At 36.0% G+C, this 25,271-nt stretch overlaps 1 protein-coding gene across 3 annotated transcripts in view; it reads left to right on the top strand.

The window, feature by feature from the left end:
• The window catches only part of LOC108026758 (coiled-coil domain-containing protein 40), a 131,062-nt gene extending 112,856 nt beyond the window's left edge, over positions 1–18,206 (top strand). For 2 of the 3 annotated variants that reach the window (XM_044091467.2, XM_050889909.1), the window contains 2 exons: positions 17,017–17,225; positions 17,279–18,206. In XM_044091467.2, the coding sequence (XP_043947402.1) occupies positions 17,017–17,225; positions 17,279–18,082 (1,013 nt within the window). In that variant the 3' untranslated portion in view covers positions 18,083–18,206. The remainder of the gene's footprint in view (positions 1–17,016; positions 17,226–17,278) is intronic. The other variant, XR_007765109.1, reaches the window with a different exon arrangement.
• The last annotated feature ends 7,065 nt before the right edge of the window (positions 18,207–25,271 follow it).

Consider the following 25,271-nt stretch of genomic DNA (forward strand, 5'->3'; position numbering starts at 1 on the left):
GATCGACTTATCTAGTGATGATGATCAACAATACAAGGTGAGTTCCAAAGTAAACAGGACTTTTATAATCTAGCGCCCTCTATATGCCATATATATGTCAACTGGTGCGTTAGAATCTGCTATCGTTTATCGACTCCCAGTAAAAATTCATGACATCTTATCTATTGTAAGTGAGGTTATTGCGTTTTAAGTGTCATTATGTTTTTGTCATCGGTGCGAAAATGAGCTTTGAACAAAGAGCCAACATTAAATTTTATTTTAAAATTGGTAAAACTTTTACCGAAACGTTTCAATTATTGTAACAAGTTTATGTTGATGATTTCCTATCCCGTAGCAGAGTGCACGAGTGGTTTCAACGTTTTCAAAGTGGTCGTAAGGACATAAATGACGATGAACATATGGGCCAACCAATCCGTGATCACCGAAAATTCCAACAAAACTGTGCGTGAATTCAAAAAAAATCAGACGAAATCATCAAATTCATGGAAATAGAATTGAACATCTCCAAAACCTCGATTTATTGAATTTTGACCGAACATTTGGGCTAACAAAAGGTGTGTGCACGGTTTGTTCCGCACAAATTGACTGACGTCCAAAAATTGCTCAGAATTCAACATTCGAAGGACTTCATTAAAGAGGCAAAAAAAGACCAGTCCTTTCTTTGCAAGATTGTGACTGGTGACGAAACGTGGTGTTTTCAATATGATCCCGAAACGAAACGCCAGAGTGCTGAATGGAAGGCGCCGGACGAACCGAAACCCAAAAAATCGCGCCTGGAGAAGTCAAAAGTGAAGGCAATGCTGATTTGTTTTTATGATTCCAAGGGTATTGTCCATAAAGAATTTGTTCCACCCGGCCAAATTGTTAATGCGGTATTCTACCTTTTGCAATGCATTTGCCGATGAAAGGAAAGCGTTATGCAGACGTAGAGGCCATTCAAAAGGCTGGCACCGGCATACTGGCGGGCATAAAGGGCAACGAGCTAAAACACTCGTTCGACATGCTTTTAGACCGTGCAAAACGCTGTATTAAAGCAGAAGGAGACTATTTTGAATGAAATAAATTGATTTTGCCGAAAAAATATTTGTTTTTTTTTTTTTTAAGTCCTGTTTACTTTGGAACTCACCTTGTATATATACCTTATGGGGTCGAAAACGTTTCCTTCACTGCCAAGAAGCCCCTACAACATCTACAATATAACCAGCAATCTGCATATTACAAGTAAGACCAGCATAATGCCATCATTTAAAACTATGACTTCGATATTAACGACATTAATTTGTCCTGAATTGATTGCAAAAATAAGTGGACAAATTCGGGAAAATAAATTCTATGTTAAATCCCTAAAAGGGTATAAAATAAATGAAACGAAAATACAAGTCAATGACGAACAAGGTTATCGAACATTTCGACAACGGAAAAATCAGGTAATAAACCAACCAAAAAAAAGTTTCAAACGATTACAAGTAATCAAAGGAATCGAAGCAACAGTACCTATCTTTGAGATTATATATGGAAATAAGGAGAAGTCTTTCACTTTTTTTACCGAAAAAACCATTTGGTCTGTCTTTTTTTTTTAAGTCCTGTTTGAACTCACCTTGTAGATCTCGAAAACTCGGAAACAAAAGATTAAACTGTCAGACTTGGCATGCAGAGTCATGGGGGTGCCTCGCCAACTATAACGCCCACAGTCCGCAAAAATTTGTACCGCCTACAGTTTTTATGATAGATGAAAAATTTTAACTGAAATGTTTTTGTCTCATTAATACCTATGGACTGATCTAAAAAATGTGCCACGCCCAATTTAACCCCACAAACCGTTCAAAACTACTACCCACCATATTGTAGAGTGATTTATTATCAAACAAAACACGCCTGCACGAAGTAAAAATCTAGTGACGATCACACCACCGAAAACAAACAAATGTTTTGATATCAACTTTGTGGCGAAAATGTATTAGCAAACAAAAAAAACTCTGAACGTGGTAAAAATCTAGTGACGATCGCACCTCCTACAACAAAGTTCTTATATCAATTTGTGTGACAAATCTGATCGTATATATATATAGATCGTATACTTAGTAGATCTACTAAATAAATACAGTTTCTTCTTTTTTTTACATTCGGCACGCTGCTATTCAAAATATGCTTGTGTTCAGCTGTACAATTTTCATAAAGGGTGCCGAACGTAAAAAAATGAAGAAAATATATTAATTTAGCAGATCGTATAACACAAAAGTTGATATCAGAACTACTGTTTTTTTCGTTGAACACAACAATGTGTTGCATGTAAAACGTGAGGGAATTTCAATGGGTATACTCGTACACTTTAAGGCTCATCATCACATTATCTTAAATTTCCAGGACCTTCAATGAGAGTTTGGCTACGCACAAAAAAGGTAAATGCTCAGGCAGTGTTAGATGCTCTGAACTGGTAACTTTGACAAAGATTTTTTGTGTCCTTAACAACTCGTGTCTGGTGAAAGGATAGTTCCTCGACAGTTGCACACTAGTTGATCTAAAATATCAGAGGCGGTCAACAATGCTTCCAGTTGGAATATTGAGTTGGAAATTGTTGTACTGGTATATGAACGCAATAAAATAAATTAATTAATAAAAAAAACCATACATTGAAGTTTACAAATATTCCTTTTTATTTATTTTGGGTTAATAAATCTAAAAAAAAATTAAAAAATCAATTTAAAGGTTCAAAATTGAGCAATGGAGATGTTTTTCGATTTTACATCGATGTTTGCCTATTAAAACACAAAATGTGCTCGAACACAAAAGAGTGTATAAGTCAAAAAGTTGCAGATCAAATTTAAAACATAGACTAAAAAAATATTCTCTAGTATTATTAACTTAGTTTCATCAAAGGGTGAGACGGGATTCAAAACATTTTCTTTATCTGAAATATATGTATATACAAAAATACATCATTCGATAGTTCATTAATTAAACACTAATTTTAAGATAATAACACAACACATAGTACATACCTTTATTATCAATATTCATTTTTTTGACAAATAATTTTTTAAGACAAAATCACAAATTTCAGACCTTTTTTTTTATTTTTGACCTATAAAATTAATCACTGTGAGGTGGAAATGTAAAAAGCTCCTGCTCCTGTCAAAGCCAGGGAAACCAGCGGAAAAAGCATCCTCATATAGACCAATCTGTCTGCTTGACACTTTAGGCAAGGTCTTTGAAACGGTCAATCATGGCCCTCTACTCTTGTGGGCTGAACTTATTTTGGACAGTATATTAGTAATAGGTAATAAAGAAATATAAAAAAAATCCCGATGAGACAATTTTAATCATGTTTTCTTTTCCCTCATTATGATCTATTAATGGTCAATAAGTGTTGCAGTGCAGTAAGAATGGTCGCTCATGCAAAGTATCCAAAGGTTCTTATCTTATAAAAAGATGTCCGATCTTGATTGGTACTAATGTTAACTATGATTGCAAGACTAATTTAGATATCAAAAGAACCCCAATAAAATAATTCTCACAAGTTAATGATTCTCAGATGTGGGAATATAAAACGGTGATAAAATTAATTTCATGACTTGGTGCTACTCTTTAAAATGTCAAAATATTGTATGCATGGTTTAGAGCACAATATGGAAACCGATTTCCTTTAAACTTGATTAATGACGGACAACCCATTTCCTCAATATTAATAAGCTGACGACTCCAAAAAAACTTCTAGAAATCTTTTTTTTCCACGCCCTTACAAAAAATCTGTTCTCTATTTATAATTGTCCTCAAATAATTTTAAATTTGGGGAAAACTGTTTTCTCCACCGTTCTATACAATTTTCTGATGTTTATTTGTATGCCAAATTGCAGTTATATTCAACTAAATTTTTATGTATGAGGAGATAATAAGCTTGGGTATTTTCATGACTTTGGTGTCCCCAGTTCTATTAAAATTCTCACATCAATAGCACCGTTTTAATATAAAAGATCAACTAAATAATAGAGGCCTTTAACTTAAATTAATTTGGGGTATAATAGATTCTAATCTTTTATAGATTTCATTTAGATGCGCATACTGATTCTAACCGAAATCGACATTCTTATGATCACTTTCAAGCTTAATAAATTATTTGTGATAATTTCTCCATATGGTGTAAATACAAATATTGCGAGTCGTGGTTATTCACGGTTAGCAGACAATTTCTCATTCCAGCTGTGTTGGCTACCATATTTTAATTTAGAGTTAACATTTGAATCCCAATTTCAAAACGCTATTGGTAGGCTAACACCACTTTTAATAAAATCGGAGTTATATGGGAAATTTCTCAGGGTATATTCGAAATTTCCAGTTTGAATGTTTGTCCATTACTGGTTTGTTCAAAAACTTTTCCAAGATTTTAGTTACCATCAGCACTAGTTCGAGTTTACAGTTTAACAAAGCTTTTTGATAATTCTCAGCAAACCCCAGAATTTAATAAATGATGAATTTGAAGATTATCCAGAGATATACCATCTTTTAGGGTGGTAGTGTTTTATCATAGCCCATAAAGATGCAATAGAAAATAAAATAAAAATTTTAAAACTTTTAAAAGAAAATCCAAACAAAAGTTTAACAAAATATTCCAAATTACCCAACAGAAATAGATATTAAATTTAATATTACAGGAAAACAGGAATTGAAACATTTTCGAAACATGATGAAATATAAAATTTTAGAGTCCAAAGATTAAAAATAAGTTCAGGGAAATGTTAATTGCTTTCGTTTTGCTGAAATGGATTATAATGGACAATAAACGCTTATTAGGCTCAGCAAAATATCAGTGCATCCGACGGCTCCGTACTCATCGACAAGTAACGGACAAATAGAAAGGGTTCATTCATTCAAATTATGCTGTGCACCAAAAAAGACAATGAGACATTTGAAGTCTTAATCTTTTAAGCACAATCTTTACTTCAGCAGATGATATAGAAAACAACGAGAACAAAAAAAAAGGCAATGCCGATGCCTTACGCTTGGCATAAACAAAATTGTAAAACTGCTTCGGATCTTTTGAAACTTCAAATTTGCATCGATTTAGATACATAGAATAGCAATGACTGCTGAGAACACTAAAATCCGATCAAGACACCACATATTTCGAAAATTCTTATGGCTTACCCAATTTTTCATACATTTTATAAATGCTTGATTTAAGGTTTTTAAGTCTTTGAATTTTTTTGCTAAGCCAACGAGGACCGTTTAGCTTTAAAGGAAGCCTATCAGGAACGTTTTCTTAAAAAAGTGTTTCATATTCTAAGGAATTGTTTAGTGGTACCTTCAATTCCTACACAACTGTACAAATATGTCCAATTATATTGTCCAATTAACATTGTTATATTCACATTTACAAAAACATCTGGTTTTAGTTGGAGAAACTAAAGGAGAGCAGCTATCGACGCAGGGGAGGCAAATATTAATTTCCAACTGCATTGTTAGATGATATCGGTCTTCAGGTACAACAAGAGCTTCAATTGTACATAGCGTGACTTAAGACGTTTTAGATCTAAATGTGTATTTAATTAATTTCGTAAAAAGCTTACTTGCTGTAACGATAATTCTAAAAGGTCATCCTCAAAATCATGGACGGATGAAGGTATAGTGACAAATGAGTCAGTAGGAGGAGACCAAGAAATATCAGGTAGATTAAAGTCACCCAAAACAATCAAAAAGTCTATGCTTGAAAAGGGAAAGAACTGATTTTACTGCAAGCAGATAGTGCTCATTAATTCTTAAATCAGAGGTAGGTGGAATATATGAACATGTAACAAAAAAAGATAAAGATTGCATAGCAACTTTCACACTTAGAAATTTAATTATAATTTGGGATATGAATGAGAATTCTTTCAGACATTAGGCTAATGGTAACGGCATCAGCACACAGCCCCCTTACGTGAGTTGCGATCGGTCCTATAAATTCTTTAATTACTAAATCATCATAAAGCCAAAAGCTTTCAGAAAGTAAAACATTAAAAACATCAGGCGGAGTCAAAGCCTTTATTAAAATCTTTATATACAATGTCAGCCTGCATTTTTTTCTTAAATCAATTCAAGAAGGCTGGTGGTGGTGGATCTACGCTTAACAAAACCATGCTGACACTGCGATATAAGCGACGAACATAAATGTTGCAAATGAGAAGTGATAATACGTTTAAATGCTTTAGGAATGGCCGACAATTAAGAATTCTAGGCATCCTCCTTAGCACTGAACTGATGATGAAATAGACAAATTAAAAAGTTTAAGAATCGGTTTACAAATGATTGACGCTCAAAACTTAAGCACACACCGAGAATAAGTTATCTATTTTTTGCAAAATCAAAATACAATTTGAACTATTTAAGGGATTAGGGTAGTTAGAATTTGACCAAGCTGTCGAATTATAAGTAGTTTGCAGGAATTCAGCAAATAAATCACCAATTTCAGAATCCGTCGATGCCTCCTCCATTGAGTTTAGAAGTACCGATGATCATGTTACAGATCATTTGAAAATTCAAATTTAGATCGATTTAGTTACATAGAATAGCAATGACTGTTGAGAACATTAAAATCCTTTCAAGACACCAAATATTTCGAAAAATCTGCTGGTCTACCCGATTTTTTATAATTTTTATAAGTGTTAGATTTAAGGTTTTTAAGTGCGCAGGTTTTTGAAGCGCATTGGGATATGTCAGTGATTCCCTCGGGCTTTCGGCTATAGGTAACGATACCTCTAGATCCTGTCAAGTTTCCGTAAGAGCCAAAATACCTCCAGTAAGCTTGGGTAGCTTCATATTTAATCCCCTAACTTATTTTGCTAAGACGTAAAAAATTTTTTTTTTAGCACAGTGGGAAACCTGTTATTTGTTCTCGGTTTATTGGGAATAAATTCTGTTATCACCAAGCCAAGCCAAGCCAATTTTTTAAAAGATTATATCCACGAGCTTATGAAAATCGAAATTGTTCAACTGCAATATCCTTGGGTGGGAATTTATCACTTTTAAATTCCAAAACACCGTCAGATGTGGTATTTGGAGTTTTTCTAGAAACAAATAATAGCGTCCTATGTGGTACAACTGAAAGATTCTTACGCCCCCCATCAGCAGTCTGAACGTCACTAAGCTGAGAGTACCTATGGGTAGGGTCGGCACCGAATTGTTTGACCTAGCCAGCAATGAAGATTTACAGCCTGACTTCCAGAAGCAGGGACTCTACCGGAACTAGCTGTAACCATAGGCAGAGTAGGCACTGCGATAGTAAACAGGATTTCGGGTGAAAACCATGATCATATTAGCTACCGGCTGGCTTTTTTTGCGTTTGTTAAATTGGGCACAAACGGAATTGAGCTGTTTAAAAGCTAAGCTAAAAGATATTTAATAGGCTGACTCGAGTCTACCATTTCCTTAAAGAGCCATATGACCCAGTATAAAATAAAAGGGTCTTTAGTTGAAGGCGAAATATTATAATTTTTCTTAGAAAAGACAAGAGCAATTCAAGAAAATTAAATAAAATATGAAAAATACCTCAAGAAAATTTGGCACTGTGATGGAATTCCAAAACCACAATGGCACAAAAGCGAAAAAAAGAGATCGTGGCTTTTAGGTCACTAACAAATTTACGCACGAACAGTTACAATGTAATATGTTATAGTAATCGAATTCAAAATTCTTAAAAATATAAAAAATTATATTCCCAATATTATGAGATAATATGTCAAAGAGCCCCAAAGCTAAATTTGTTTTTATATTATTTTCCCACCAATTTTCCTTTCGTTCCTATGGCAGCTATATGATATAGTCAACCGATTTTGATAAAATTTAATTCGAAATTCAGAACTAATTAAGACATGCTATTTCCAAGCTTAGAAGGTTATATGTTAAAAAACACTAAAGATATAATTATATTATAATTATATTATTAAAAATATATTTATAAAACTATAAAAAAATGTTATATCCAAGCGTAGGAAGAGGATATATGTTAAAAACCCCAAAGATATAATTTTTTTCCCCGATAGTTCCTATGGACGCTATAAAATATAGTTGTTTGATCCGGCTGGTTCCGACTTATATACTACCTGCAATAGAAAGACTTTAGAATGTTTAAGCCTGATAGCTTTAAAACAGAAAGACTAGTTTGCGTAGAAGCGGACGGACATGGCTGGATCGACTCGTCTAGTGACGAATATATATACTTTAGGGGGTCGGAAACGTCCCCATCACTGCGTTGCAAACTTCTGACTAAAATCATTATACTGCAATCATTATACTCTGCAAGGGAATAAAAATACATAAAAGATAATTTCGCACTGGTATCAAATTCAGAAACCACAAAGGCACAAACACGGGAAAAAAAGAGCGCGAGATCTCGAAAATAATTTAAACGTAGGAGAGCATGAGAAAAAAAATATTCTATCGACTAAGCGTGGCTTTTGCGACACTAACAAATTTACGCACGAACAGTAGCAATGTAAGGCAAGAGAGAACGAAAGAAACAGAATAAGAGAATAGCACACAAGCAGTCAGCAAGAAGCTCAGCTTCAGAGAGAGTGTAATTTACAGTTATAATAAAGAGCGGGAGAGAGAGAGGGGAAGAAAAAAGTTGTAGTAAGTTAAGAGAGTTTTATTATACTAACAAAGCAAAGAAATTAAAAAAAAATCGAACAGAAATGTTAGAATAACTATAGCCATGTATCCAAAAGATCACTGAATAAGATAAAAACTGAAAGCACAAGAGTAAACACAACATTTTACAAGCGACGTTAAATCGCTAGATTATAAACATTAAAATTAATTTAAAAAATCATATGTTGTACTACAAAATGTCTTCCTTATTTATCCAGCTAGTCTTTGAAAACCCCCCAGCCACTTAACTAAAACGTTATTTTCTTCTCGGCTTACAACTTTTTAACTAGGTATGTTTGTTAGGATATGAGTTGTTCAACTTTCTAATTTTAAAGACTTAAATTGTATAGCTTGGGGTATACACCAAAGACATATTTATATTTTCCAGTACTAATGACATTTACTTGCAATAATTATTTAATATGTTTAATAATGTTTTTAATATTTTTTTTTTCATTCGAAGAATTGACATTTTATTGTTCTATGCACTCTATTATTAAATTAACTAATTAATTGCTTTTATACATTTATCCAGTTATGTTTTTTAAGAGTTATATTGAAAAGTTCAAGTTAAGATGCCCTTAGAGTACTGCAGTGTCAATAATACTTTATCCAATAGCTTTCTATTACTACTTTAAATTTTGTATTAAAGAATTCAGTGCTATCATCAGGTGTTAGGTTAATTGGTGTTTCATAACACTACAATAAATATTCTTTCCATGGATTTAGAAACATCAACCATTTGATTGATAATTTTTCCGGAATGTACAGAATGTGTACCTTCAACTCGAGAGCAATAGATTCTCCAAGCTTTTTTGCTTTGCCCTCCACCTTTAAGATGAGCATTTTCAGGCATCCTTGTCTTCGATATCAGCGGCTTTCTATTCAATATCTTGAACTCTTTAATTAAAATGTTTATCTGTTTTTCCTGATTGACCTTTTCGGACTTGGTAAAGTTGTTACACGTTGTATTAAGCTGTTACCGTGATGGTTACTATCTGTTTAGTTTTGGATACTCGTTGTTAGATGTTTACTATCTGTAAAGTACTCGATTTTAGATGGTAACTAACTCTTATGAGTTGATATAGCCCTTTTTAAGAATAATCTAATCTGACAAGTACTGTTCCTCAGATGTCTTAGTCATTCCGTCCCGGAATCATTAAGTGTAAAAGAAAGTGATCTACAAACATGCCACCAATAATAGGGATGCACACGCCATTACCTGCCCAAGACTTAAGGCGGAGGACAACTGATAAGAACATACATCTCAATACCATCCTTTCTTAAGTACCTGTATGAAAATGTCCTCAAAAATCCCAGCAGCAGCAACAACAGATGGCCTGCCGCTTACCAGATACGGGGAGAATTCGCGTAGTAACGACGCAGCACAGAGCGTGGAGTGTTTGGAGACATAAATTGGAGAAAAAGAGAGTTTGGAGAGCAAGGTTGGAGTACACGAGAGCTTGAAGACCAATGTTGGAGACTAAGTGCGTTCGAAGGCCAAGGACGGAAAATAAGAATATTTGGAGAGTCAATCCATCAAAATCAGAGGTATCAAAGCGAACAGTCCGTCGCCCAAGTAAACTACAATGGAGCCGCAACAAGTCGAGTCTTTGAAAGCGGCTGCAATCGGGATTGTGATACCAGGAATCTACGAATTATCAACTAAGTCCCCGCATTGCGCCTGGAGAGTTGGCCAGAGTTTGAGCAGTGAAGGCCTGTGACAAGAGATCGGGAGTTCGGGGAGATACCTGTCTAAACCCAGTGTTCCTCGACCGAGTCAATACTTTGGTCCTGGCGCGATTAGCCAGAAGGAAGAGTGGTCGATTGGTACGGTCTCAAGTGGAGTTCTCCAGGAGATGACTACGTTTCTGACTTGAGAAGTGCCTGTCTTCCAGTTTTTATTGATTTTGCCGTCGTGCCCTGGCTTCTATATCATTATGTGCACCCTGTAGCGTTATTATATTCCTTTCCTGTCACGGACAGTATGCAAAAGGCTAGGGTGGAACGTTCGTTTATTCTAGGCGTAGGGCGAACTGAAGCGCGAGGAAGCTTCCTGGCGTTTAGCCAGGATCTGGGCAAGCGCGATCTGGGCAAAAACTTCAGTGGGACCATCCGGGACAGAGCAGGGGACAGGCAGTTGTGTGTTGAAAGAAGTATTTCTCGAGAACGCAAAATCTGGGCTAAGCAGCGCGTTTTTGGGGAGCTGCAAGGATATTTATGGAGCTTCAGGACTGGAGCACCGAGTTACCCAGACAAGAGGTCATCGAGGCGTCCACGACCGTCGGAGATGCCAAAGGCTAGGGGTGGCGATATCAAGGCCAGCCGAGCTACCAAGCCATTCTAAAAGTATACCCGCAATAAACCCATTACGAGCCCGTGAATTCTGTGCTTTCTCACTGAGCTACTAGGCGGTCGCGTTCAAATAATTTTGAATGGGAAAGAAGTAGATATGCCGCCTCAAAAAGAAGCACTTCGCCCGTGTCGCACATAGACTTAAAGTCGTCCTATACGCAGATTAGATGCAATCAGAAAGATTTTGTCGAAATATTACTCAGAAGCGGAGAACAACCTACAAGTCGTCGACATATGGAAGCTACATACCAAGACAAATCCGTCCCAAGCATTACGCTAACGAGTAAGGTTAGCAAGCAGAAGATGCGTCGGAATCGATGAACAGCTGGAGGTGGACATCGCATTCGGAAACAAGCGACTGAGCATGACCCTGCTGATTATACTAGGGGTAGTGGATTCATTGGTGTTAGTATGAAACTTTCTAAAACAAGTCGGAACCGAGATAAAGTGTAATAAATATACAAGCCAGGAATCGACACAATGAAAGGCTCGAGGAGACGTTTTTTGCAACAGGCAACCGAAGTGACGACACGGCGAAGTTCCTGGAGGCAGAGCTATCAAGTTTCAACAACACGACGAGAACATCAAACATGGCAGAGTAGGACGATAGACCGAACAAGCAACGGTTCTACCTCAAGATTCCGAAAGTTCAAGAGGAGATCAATGCGAAGGTAGACGAGGTATCGAGTACAATCTTCAAGAGTATCCTGGCCGAGATAGGAGCCAAGCAAAGGCTATCAGCTTCATACACCCAGCACAATAAATCAAACTATACAACTGAAATCTTTAAAATTAGAAAGATGAACAATACGTACCGAAAAACGTACTTACTATTAAGAAGAACTCAAAAAAACACGAATTCCCCATGCATACCTAGCTAAAAGAGTTATGACAAGAAAAGGTTTAGTTAAGTGGCTGGGGTTTTCAAAGCTAGTCTTTAAATAGATAAATAATAATAATAATTTTTTAGTGTACGAAAGGATTTATTCATTAACTTTTTTTTTATATGTTTAGCTTATTTAAGATTTAATTAAATAATAATATTTTTGCACAGTCTTTACTTAAATAATATTTAAAATAATAAATATACTTTTTACAAACTCAAAATAGGTTTCTTTTGTTTTTTCAAAGTCCCGATCTAATAAGACATCTCCAATTCAACTGATTTATAAAACTGAACCTATTTTCTTTTTGCAATTTAAGGTAATCTAATGATTCTCCATTGTTTAAATTGTTATGTAACATCTTACACAAGAAAAATGAATTAGATTCTAATCGTTCAACATTTTCTAAAATATCTTTTTGAATTAGCCTTTGATGCTTTATTGATTTCGCTAACTAACGTTTTTGCCACAATTATTTTTTTATTAAGCTTAACTGTATTTATTTTGTGTGCTTTTGATCTAAACATTGTTTTATTGCCATAAAGTGGAGTGCCAACGGCATAGAAAGCACTTTAGGAAGGATTATGAAATATACCGGTTATTATCCTTCGCTCCGCACGCTGATTTTCGCTTGATTTTCATAGATAAATGTATAAATAATACGTTATTATTATTTTTAAAACATTAATTTGTTTCATCCTACATTATCTATATAACATGTTTCGTATGAAGTTTAGAAGCGTATTTTAATTTAATTTCTGAATTAAAAAAAAAAAACAAAATAAAATCTAAAATGAATAGCCAAAACAGTTTTGACAGTCAAGTTTGCAGTGTATAAGTGGTGTCTTATAAAAATTATTCACTTGAAAATGAATACGCAATTTCGCGAATCCACTGGTTTTATTCAAAGCATTGCTTAGCCGTCATCTTTGTAAATTGTCCGTTTATTTTATTTTCTATGAAACGATGTTTTCAACTCTATTTCTTCAGATTTTCTTCCATATTAGATTGGTTAGTTAGTTTTTTTTGGTAATTTAGTATTCTTTCTAATTTAGTTAGGTATGATCGTTGCTTGTCGAACTGTTGGGGGTAATTTATAAGCGATGATCAGCTGTGCTTACAGCTTTTCATAATAGGGCATCGCAAAAAAAACAAGAAAGGAAGTTAACTTCGGCAAACCGAAGCTTGCATACCCTTGCAGTTATAAGAAATAATCAACTTTAGTAACACCATGTGAAATTTTTAAGGATTGTTGCATCTTTTTTTATTTATTCTTTTTTTAGACCATTTATTTGACATCAATATGTTAGAATAGTCCGATTTTTATTAATTTGAATTCGAAACCAATTAATAAAGTGTTATTTCCAAGCTTTGAAGGTTATATGTTAAAAAGCACCAAAGATATAATTTTTTCATATTATCCAACTAATTTTCCGATCGTTTCTGTGGCAGCTATATAATATAGTCGTCCGATTTAAAAATAAATGTAATTCGAAATTTTAATTTTGATTAAAAAAAAATTAAATACCAATATGTTAAAAAAAATCATTTTTAAATTTTTTCCCGTATAGTTCCTATATATAGTGCCGCTGATCAAGAATATATATACTTTATGGGGTCGGAAAAGTATCCTTCACTGCGTTGTAAACTGACTGAAATTATACCCTCTGCAAGGGTATAATAAAAGAAACAGTAATATGACAATACATCGTCTGCTTTTAAGGGCTGCAGGACTTCAATAAATGTGTAGAATTGACGGCACCAGTCCTTACGAAAACATTGTGTTGGCTGCTAAAAGCTGCCAGGGTTTCAGGTGTGAAAAGACGTCGTTCGGATCAGGAGATACAGATCCTGCGGGTAAAGGTAGCAAGCATTATGCCTTCCCGAAACTGTTCAAGTGGGCCAAGTTTAGCAAAACTAATGAATTATATATGGGAAGCTTCAGCAGTGTATGTATAATGTGCAAGTTCTGTGACGTACATTTTATGAGCTCGGATTGGACCGAACGGATCGAATCCGCTTATTCTAGAGGGTCGACTGACTCTGACATGATCAAGAAGCAGATTTCCCGTTATTGGCGACTTTAACCTTGGCTTATTTTGGAAACAGTGCATCGGCGCAGAATAGCACTGCTCTCGCGTCGTGCATTGTTTAACCAAATTTTCTGCCGAGGCAGGCCGACTAGTGCTCGTGGTCCTGGATGGCAGTCAGAGTAGTGCAAGTCCTCGATGTACAATTTGACAAATCGATTCCCTTTGGGCAGTAATATTTCAAATTTGGCACTGAGTTTCATATCCGCATGCACTAGTCGACCGCCCACTCGCACCATGTAACAGCACGGGTTCCGAAAGTTTCGTTGCTGATAAATGGGCTAAGCTTTTGGTAAGAGCTTTACGCGATTTACGCTGAACAGCCTATGCACTATAAGAGAGAAAAAATTAAACCACAATTTCCAAGTCATACCGTAAACAGACGAAAGATAAATGATGTAATTCTCACAACCGATGATTTCAGAAAACATCAACCATATAGGCGATTACTGGCGGTTTTATTTAGAGTTGACTTTCGAGGGGCGTGTCAGCCAGGCGCTGATTAAGTAGCCTTCGGGCTGAGTTCTTAGAGAAAAACGAATGACTTTCGGGGCAATGCGGCGAATTGAGACTTTTGACTGTATCATACGAAACGGTGCATGACTAAAAATTTTGGAACAGTCGGCCGTCTTTGGGAGTTTTTGGTCACGTGCCTTACAGGCGAGTTTGTATAGTTGGCCCTACCAATTGCAATTTGACATTAATAATGTTACAAATGTTGTGGCAAATTAACGCGGAAAAAGAAGTTGAAATTAAAGTTTTATTTTAAGGTGTCCATTCGATGGAGAAAAATCACAAGAGAGTCACTGATACCAGAGTTACTTTTATATACAGAGTCGCATATGGATATTCCGGTATTTTAACAAATAGGGATATACAAAATTGTTCTAACTTCTCTCTACATACCAATTGCGACTCGATCGCCTTTTTGATGTATCCTTTTAAAATACCTAAACGAGTTTCTGGGAAAAATTTTTTTTTACCAGCAAATTCTATTTTTTAGATTTTTTAAACAAGGTATTGGCAATGCAATGGTGTCAGTAGCGATAGAATATCTGCAGTGTCCCTCCGCACTGAAGCTAGGCTATGCGTAATTAAAATAAGAAAGCCGAAAACAGGCACCAAAACGTGCGCGAAGGCTTGAAGGCAACTTAAGAAAAAGCAAAGGTGTGTGTCTTTATGCTGTTCATGACTGAAGGCCAAGTGATAGAAATATAGTTTGCATGTATTTACGTAAGCAACTTTACCATGGATGTAAACTGTGGACCGATGAGATGAATTGGGGATGTTGATTTGTGAACTTCCCAGAATCCGTAATTCCGAAGTCTAGGTGACTGCTAAAAACCAGTGAATCCACCAGGGGGCGCCAAAGTTTGCTCACAGGGTATATGTAACTTTAAGAACCCACTGGATTTTTTTTTAAAACATTTTCTAGCAATCATTTGGTTTAAGTTGTGCGTTAATTCCAAGAGCTTTTCAATTAAAAAATGTTACCAGCTGCCTTTTTTCAGATCTTCGTCATGTAGTACATTCGTTTTAGAGCTAGTATTTGATAAAATATACTTTTTTAAAGCATCTATCATTTTGTAATACTTATGGTTTGATTGTTTCTTGCTGACCTGTTATGGGTAATATATTAGCGATAATAATCGTTACGAACATAGAATTAATAAATACATAATCAAATGATATAATACAGTTATTAACGATTTGTGTAAATCTTTGAAAATGGAAAACATAACATCTAGAATAGAGAGAAGCCTTAAAACATTTAATGCTCGCATTACATGTTTTATTTTTATGTTTGGACACACTTTTCCTTCAATACAAACAAGTTCATTACATACAAAAGAAAAAAATTTACGTTTTAATAATCGGTCACACCTTTTTCCATCGGTCAAGCTGATATGGAATAAGAGAATGAACTCCGACATTTCTCAAACAGGGGCAAATTATAAATCATGCTTTTAAGAAATCATGAAACACGTAGCATAAACAGTCCCAGACTAATGAGAGGTTAGAATGATATACAGCGCTGTAAAGTTATTGGCCGTTCTACTGCCTTTCAGTGCTTTTTAACACTGCATATATGATCATTCTTCTTTTTCTTTCCTATGTGAATGGACTGCAGGTCCAAAAGGAGAGTCGGGTATTGCAAAGACCGAGAATCCCTTTCCCGCACCATTGTTTTAAGCAATTTACGTTAACCTAATAGGAGTTTGATTATTAACTTTTTGTATTGAGAGTATTGATATTGAGAGTGAAAGGGAGTGATAAACAGGGCAATTTTATTATTAATGCTCTGCCCTCTCTTAGTGGCGACAGAGCCACTTAAACTTTTTACACACATATGTATCGTACATAATAAACACATTTCTCATTGCCTGGCTCTGACGTCGTTGCGAAAGAGTGGAGTCTGTGATCTGTGTAACGGTTGTGGAAAATTTTTTTAAATCAATCTAATACTAATACATTTCAGTTTATCTTGTGTTTCTTGCATCAAAAAAGTGGGTACATTCGCAAAAGAAATATACGCTGCATAACTGAGGGAGGGACAAACAATTCGATTTTTTTAATGTGAGTGAATAAGAAAAGAAGAAATTTGCCTACAGCTCATGTCATGAACCACTCTTTTTTTTAAATAACTTTAATTTAACAGACGGCATATCTAAAACAGTATGAAAAAGCAATAGAGCTACCGCAGTTTAAAATATCTTTTTTACACAAAGACGATAACATTTCAAATTATTATTAATGTATGTATGTAACAGTATGTATGTAACAACCTTCTATAACAGCCACAAACCTTTACTACACCAAATCTTTTCACAAAGAGCCTCCATGTTCTTAGATTCAATAAACAAAACATAAGCATATTTGAAGAAAAGTAAAACAAACACTGTTTGAAATTCGACTCCATTAGGGCTGACCAATTTAATCATGATACAATTGTATCTATTTTATCATAAACACCTTCTAGCATATATAAAAATATATTGCTACCAGAAGATTCCTATTTTATTTAAACGAAACCAAACTAACCATATGTTTTTTTTTGCTTTCAGAACTTTCAATTATTAATCAAAAGTCTCTTAAAATTGATCAAGAGCTGGAATTATCGCAAAGAAAGTCAAAAGAATTACAGTTATTGATAAAGAGCTATACATCAAAATTGGAACTACTTAATGAAAAAATATACAAAAAAAGAATACACCATGATATTGAAGAAACTGATTTCGAGCACGAGCAGGCTGAACAAACCCAGACACTTAAAGTATACTTAATGCCTTATATATATATTTAATAAAGGCCACTATTTCGTTTTAGGTTGCAGAGCTCGGAATACTACAGTTGGAAGGAACAATTAATGAGATACAAAACGAAATTGAGCTTCAAAAAGATTTCGTTATAGATTGCCATAGAGAAACATTATCTTGGGAAACTAAATATAAACTGCTTGAGGAAACTATAGAGTGGTCCAAATTAGAGCGATCTGTAAAAGGAGAAATCGGACAGATGAAAACAGAAATACATCGCATGACTATAAGATATGCTCAACTTAAACGAGCACAGGAAAGTCTTGTTATAGATTTAGATCACTGCGTTATGCACCGGGAACAAATATTTGTCAATGCATCAGTGAAAGAACACCTACAAACCAAAATAAAAAAATTAAAAACTGTTTCTTATATTCAGATCAGTCTTGATGAAGTTTATAGTAGAACTAAACTCATAAGTAATGAAATTAAGTTATTGTCGGAAAAACAGTTAATTGATGATGCTACTAAAATTGAGCGCATGATGTACATGCTACGAAGAATTGAAACTGATCTTCAAGAAATACTAAAGGATGATGCTAGCATTCAGGATCGAATCGAAGAAGGAATATTAGCTAAACATGGCAATTTGGAGCAAATAATACGAAAACAGTTAAGAGCAAAAGCTTATCGAAGACTGAATTTATTAAAATCACAGCAGAAAATGGTTCGATCAGAAATGGCAGTTCAACAAATATCACAAAAGCAATGCGAGCTCAATGAAAATCTTACGGAAATTACCCAAAATTTATTACAAGGATTTCCTAATATCAAAACATTTTTAACGAAAATACTTCACGTTTTAAAGGACTAACCTAAAATGTATGAATTTGTATATTGAGCTAAAAAAAAAAATAGCATAGAAACCAAATTGTTTATCGTTTAAGCAGTGAAAAAGCAAATAAAACAAAATTTGGTTTTAATTTTCTGCAAACAGAAAACAACTTTATATTTATTTTATTCAACCGATATTGTTCTATCAATCCGCTATGATATTTTTCGTGCTTAATGTTAGCGCATAGTAGATTTTGGATAGTACACAGAATTCAAGAGTATCATTTGTTATTTTAAGTTTCTTTTAAAATTTTGCTCGACTCGATGTCTGTCTTTCTCACAATCTTAGGCAAACTTAAATGATTTTTAACGTTTCATATAACATTGGCGCTCAAATATAGGGTTGCCCATATTCGACGGACCCATGTTTTTTTTTTTTTAAATCAAAGAAAAAAATAAAAATTTGGCGGTTGGCAATCTTAATTATTTAATTTGTTCCAAGTAGATTTGTTTACATCAATTTTTGAATATGATATCTTTCAAATGGCCGCCTCTGCCGTTGATGGCGTATTGTGCCCTTTTTGCAGCATTTTCCATCGTTTTCGCCAACATTTCGGCCGGAATTTTCAGTGGCGTAAATACGGCAATTTTGCTTATTTACGGTCCCATTCAATGTGAAATGGGCTTCATCGGACATGATAATTTTGTTCCAAAATTGATCGTCACCTTCGGCCATTTCGATGACTCTTTGGGCCCATTCCAATCGACGAGGCTTGTCCGTAAGCAACAATCTTTGCGTCAATTGAATTTTGTACGGGAACAAATGCAAGTCAACGCGAAAAATCCGTTGTAAAGTGGACCGAGCCATGCCCAACTGCTGAGAACGGCGTTTTTGGGATGTTCTTGGGGACATCTCAACACTGGCTCGTACGGCAGCGATATTCTCGTCCGATCGCCTTGGTCGACTTTTATTTGGCCTCTTCGGATTAGAAAGAGCCTCACCAGTCGTAAATTTTTCGTATAAACGCTTAATGGTGTTCTTAGAAGGCGCACTTTCCACATTTTTTAATTTTTTAAAAGCACGTTGAGTTTTCACAATGGACTTGTTCTGTTGAATGTAAATTTCAACTATTTAAGAGTGGCGTAGAAATCTGCTTGGACTGACGCTTCAAACGCGGTATGTCATTAAGCGATCTGACATCTCTGTCAAAAGTTATGGCGTCGTCAGATGGGTCCGTCGAATATGGGCAACCCTTTACATATTAAGCAAGATAAAACGCTATAGAGGGTGACATGACTATCGAATTCCCAATACTCAGCTAAGAGTGCGATGGAGATGCTGGTATGCATATAAGTAACGGCGCCACTACCATCGATTTCTATTTTTACGCAGCAAGGTTGAGAAGGACTTTTTGAAATGACGGAAGAATGGTTACCTATCTTCAGTGATATGCTCATTTCAGGATAACATCGGTTTATGGGCTGGCGGCGTTATTGTGCCGACCTTCGGAAACGTCTCTTTTGAGGGCATTTATATCAGCCAAATATAACAGGTTCGTGCATTAAAGGAATATTTAATTGAAGTGTGCCGAATGTAAACAAGCATTATTCGGCACAAAAGTCGATATCAGACCATTTTATGGTCATGGTCAGCGATCGTCACGACACCTAACTTTGTTAGGTGTTCTTGTTTCAAAAGATTATATGTCAAATAACAAAAAAGCTGTAATTTGTTTCCTATTATTTTCCGCCAATTTTCCGATCGTTCCTATGGCAGCTTTATGATACAGTCGTCCGATTTTGAAATAGTTTAGTACGAAATTCAGCACTAATTATAAAATCTTATTTCCAAGCATAGAAGGTTATGTGTTAAAAAGCACCAAAGATATTATTATACCCGTTACTCGGAGAGCAAAGGGGTATACTAGATTCTTCAGAGAGTATGTAACGGGTAAAAGGAAGCTTTTCCAACCCCATAAAGTAAATATATTCTTGATCAGGATCACTATGATCAGGATCATTATAATGGTGCCACGCCCACTCTAACGCCCACAAATGGCCAAGATGCCTAAATCTGTCTGCTGCCCACATAACATCTACTGAAAAAGCCGGTAGATGGCACCATAAAATATAGATTTGCTGCTTATATATAATCATTATTTTTATGCTCTCTTAAATCAGTTTAAGAGAGGAGTATCTGATAGTCGAGGCACTGGACTATAGCGTTCTGCCTTGTTTTTATAATTTTTTTCCAGATTTTTCCTATGGGAGCTAATATATAGTTGTCCGATCTGCGAACTGGATAAAGAAAAGAAGTCTTTTGAAAGAGTTTCAGGCCGATAGCTTTAAACCTGAGAAACTAGTTTGCGAAGAAACAGTCGGATAGACGGACATGACTAGATCAAGAATATTGCACTTTATTGGGACGAGGACTGTAGCGCTCCTATTGAAAAAAAAAAACATTTATATTGCATTCCGTTATATTCAATTGGCTCCCGACGCAAGCACCACATCACATTACAAATTTATAAATAAACAAATTTGACAAAGTGTCTTTTTGACAAAGTGTCTTTTTAACAAAAAAAAAAAAAAGAGGAGGTGACCCAGTTTTTTACGGCTTTACAGGATTCTTCGTGTCCCAAACACGTGTGTTAACTTTACACAATTTGTCAATCAAATCAAGAGTACCTCACAGATCGACACAATTATTCGCCCTAAACAACATGTACCTAAACATCAGCAAAACGGTTCCCGACTAATTAATTAGTAATAATCTTTTTGCAGTTGCTATTATTTTTGTTTGAACAAACTTTTTGCATCAAAATATTCAAATTTTCAAGACGAGGAAAAAATTTTAAAAAGTAGATTTTACTGAATTAGTTAAGAAAAGTAGTGCATCATTCAAACGACATTTAAATTACCTTTCCCTTGATGCCAAAAGTTAAGAGGAGCCAGATCTAATTACGAGTATATTTCCTTTTATTTTGTGAAAATACTTTTGACCACCCCTGTACATGTAATATGCGTCGTCTTAAACGGCTGGTGAAGAGATTTTTCTTCGATAGTTATTTATTAGGATTCGCATTTTATGTATGAATTCGCTTGATTTGTATCTATTTTAATGCAATTTGAATGCTTCCAATGTTTTTGGTTTCCCTTTGTTATCCAATTGTATTATATGAAGCTATTAGCCTTTGTTTTTGCATAAGTTCACTTTAGCTAGCATCACTAACACCACTAGTTTTCCGAAGTATGCTATTGTTCACTACGGCTCTGATCGGAACAGTTTTTAGGAACATCCCAGTATCCTCCTCTCGATCCTCCACTCATTCTAAGTTTATAATGGCGGCTGTCGGACTGTTGGATTGGTTGGCTAATTCTCGTGGCAGAAGACTCCGTGAACGACTGCCCTGGGAAAGTGGCCTATCATAGGAGTTGGCAGCTTCCTCCAGCCAAATACCAGGGGGCTATTCGAATCGGGGGAGTCAGATAAGAGAGGTGTTATCTGCTATCTTTGGAGCTACCGTGGTATGGTTACCAGTAGGCAGTTCGTTGCTCTGACCACGCGACACCCGTGAGTTGCCGAATGCCATAAGCAGCATCACTAGACGAGTCGGTCTAGTCATGTCCGCCTGCCCGTCTGTCCGTCCGTTTCTGCGCACTTTAAGAGCTATCGGGCTGAAACTTTCCTAAAAGTCTTCTTTCTATTGCAGGTAGTATATAAGTCGGAACCAACCGGATCGAACAACGATATTGTAACGAGCTGATTTGTTTGCTTTTTGCTCGCTACGACATTTGTGCGGCTAGCTCAGTAGATTGTGTGTGTTCGTCCCACCAAATGTATAAATGTAAACGTGACCGTCCAGTAGTTCAGTGAGAAAGCACAGAGTTCACGGGTTCGTAGTGGGTTTATTGCGGGTATAACTGCAGTCGTCTTTATAATTTACTTGTCTCGCTGTCTCCAACGGTATGGGTTGTCTCAATGTTCGCTCTCCTCGTTGAGACGGTGTTCCAGTTTTGTCTTTTTTGTTTTGAAGATCCTTATCCGCTGCTTGTTCCTGACGCGCTTGGCTCGTTACTCTCGGGGTTCTGTCGCGCCGCTCCGGGACTTCTCTCCCTTCTGGTTCGTTACTCTCGGGGTTCGGTAGCGCCGCTCCGGGACTTCACAAATCGAAACCGTGGGCTCTCCTGGAAAATTCCACTCGAGACCCTACCGGTCGATCGCTCTCCCTTCTGGCTGATCGCGCCAGGACCTGCTCAACTCCACTTGGCGCACGGGGCTCACGCCCGGGCACGCCAAAGTAGTGCTTGGGGCGAGGTACACTTCGACAGCCTTACCCGAGCTCACAATTTCTTGTCGCCGGCCTTCACTGCTCCAAGTCTGATAGACCCTCCAGGCGTAACGTCAGGACTTCGTTGGCAGGAATAAGCGGAGCGCCTTGACTTAGCCGTGTGGTGCCCCTTTAGACCTCAGCCACCTGTGCCTCAGTTCGGAGATTCCTTGTAATCCCAATCCCGAACGTCTCGACGTGACAATCTTTCTCCTTGTAGGCTCCCACGGCGCTTGATGTGGCTCCCTTGTAGTTTTCTTGGTTGGTATGTGATCGACTGGTTGTCTCGTCGGAAAATTGACGGCTGATGAAGCTTTACACGTATTAGGGACGCTGGGTTCTCAATGCCAGATGAACACTAGAGAGAAAGAGACGACTATTACCCACAATCAAAAAGTAAAGCGTCAACCACAAAAATTTCGAAAATACGAGCAAAGTTGCGGCTAGTAGAGGTTTGCGCTATCAGAGAAGCTCTGCCAGTCGAAATTTTGCAACTTGCCACACCTGCTAAGAGACCGACTACACCAGAAGCACTGCCGAGTGAGCTTCACCAGATGAAGTCTGCAGTCCTATACGAGAAGGGCTACCAGGGAAGACCATCCAGACGAAGGGCTACTAGAGAAGCGGCTCCAGTCGGGTCTAACAGAGAGACTTGAGTCTCTCCAGAAGCGGTCCTGCCAGGAGAGATCGTACCGAACCAGAGAAGCAATGCCCGAGAAGAGCTGGAAGAAGATCTGCAAGAGGACGAGATTCCAAGAGCTGTGCCGTCGAGGGCGCACAGAAACAAAAGTTCTTTCAAGACGAAGTGCCAACTTGCTGAAGTTGGAACAGCTGACGAAGACCACAGCGCTACCCAGTGCTGCAACGAAAACTTGAGAACTTTCTTTCCATTCATTTTTTTCACATTTTGACAAAAATTTGTTTATATAAATTGATTTTGTAGAGAATAAGTATATCACTGTAAACGACATCTTATCGTAACCATGGACGCAAGATCTATTTGAGCGCTGACAGTACCTCTACTGAAAGAAAAGCTGAGTGAGTTGGGCTTGAGTACGGATGGTAGGAAAAGCACATTGCAAGATAGACTTTTAGATCATATTCAGGTGTTACATTCTGTTGATGTTGATGAAGAAGATAATGCAAGCGGAGTTGGTTCAGAGAGAACTGAATTCCAAGATGCTGTCAACTCCTCGAGTTCCAGGTTTACCTTAAGAGACGTTCAGGATAGCATTTCAAGTTTTTCGGGATCAGATCAGCAGGACATTAACCATTGGTTAATCGAATTTGAGGATGTAGCTGTAACAGTTGGTTGGATTAATCTACAAAAATAGATCTACGCAAAACAACTTTAAAGCGGAGCAGCTAAGCTTTTTATCAGAAGTTTGACAGGAGTGCGTGGTTGGAATATACTAAAATCTGAGCTACTAAAGGAGTTTGGAAAGCAGTTGTGTTCAGCCGACGCTCACAAAATGTTAAGGCATATAGAGCAAAAAGCAAGTGGAGTATTTGTACAGTCTGATGGAACTGAGCAAGCCAATTAAGCTAGAGGCTCTCTTCCTTGGTGTCTTACTTTATTGAAGGAGTCCCTGACAGCAGATCAAACAAAGCTGGCTTGTATAGAGCCAAAACGGTAAGGGACTTAAAGGTTGAGATTGAAATCTATGAGAAAGTTAGAGGCAATGCTATACATAAGGAAGAAAAGAAAGTATATCAGCACAATATACAAAAGCAAGCAAAGAAGGTTCAGAAAACTTCGTCAAGAAAGTGCTACAAGTGCGGAAAGGAGGGTCATTTTGCAAAACAATGCGTCGATAAAGTTATTTGCTACAAGTGCCACAAAACTGGGCAAACTGAGCAATCCTCTTCGGGCAATAAGGAAGCAAGGAATGTCCTCGAGGATATATCCCCAAAAGCAGGTCCTTTTTACAAAAGCTTCAGCGCTCAGAATATTTCCCTCGTAGTTTTCATGGTTGGTATTTGATCGACTGCTTGTCTCAACTTCTGCATCCCGTTACTTCCCTTTGCACTCGGCACCCTCGCTCTTCCCTCTAAGTCTCCGCTCTCTCTCTTTCTCCATTCTTGATCTCACGTTCTCCAAACTCTCATGATCTCCAAACCGTCACTACGCAAATTCGCCGCGTACCTGGTGAGCGGCCGGCCATCTGCTGCTGGGATTTGTGTGGAGTTAGGAACTATCGGGGAATCATTTTTTCAATTGGTTTTGCATTTCGAATTAAATTGTAACACAATCGGACGACTATATCATATAGCTGCCATAAGAACGATCGGAAAATTAGTGGTAAAATAATATAAAAAAATTATATCTTCGGTGTTTTTTAACATATAACCTCCTACGCTTGGAAATCTTTTTTAATTAGTTCTAAATTTCGAATTAAATTTTATCGAAATCGGATGACTATATCATATAGCTGCTATATAAACGATCGTAAAATTGGTGGGAAAATAATATGAAACAAATTATAATTTTGGGGCTTTTTAATATATAATATAATATAATATAATATAATATAATATAATATAATATAATATAATATAATATAATATAATATATAATATAATATAATATAATATAATATAATATAATATAATTATAATATAATATAATATAATATAATATAATATAATATAATATAATATAATAATATAATATAATATAATATAATATAATATAATATAATATAATATATAATATAATATAATATAATATAATATAATATAATATAATATAATATAATATAATATAATATAATATAATATAATATATAATATAATATAATATAATATAATATAATATAATATAATATAATATAATATAATATAATATAATATAATATAATATAATATAATATAATATAATATAATATAATATATATA

This window comes from Drosophila biarmipes, unplaced genomic scaffold, assembly GCF_025231255.1.
Source record: "Drosophila biarmipes strain raj3 unplaced genomic scaffold, RU_DBia_V1.1 ptg000008l, whole genome shotgun sequence".
Classification (NCBI taxonomy): domain Eukaryota; kingdom Metazoa; phylum Arthropoda; class Insecta; order Diptera; family Drosophilidae; genus Drosophila; species Drosophila biarmipes.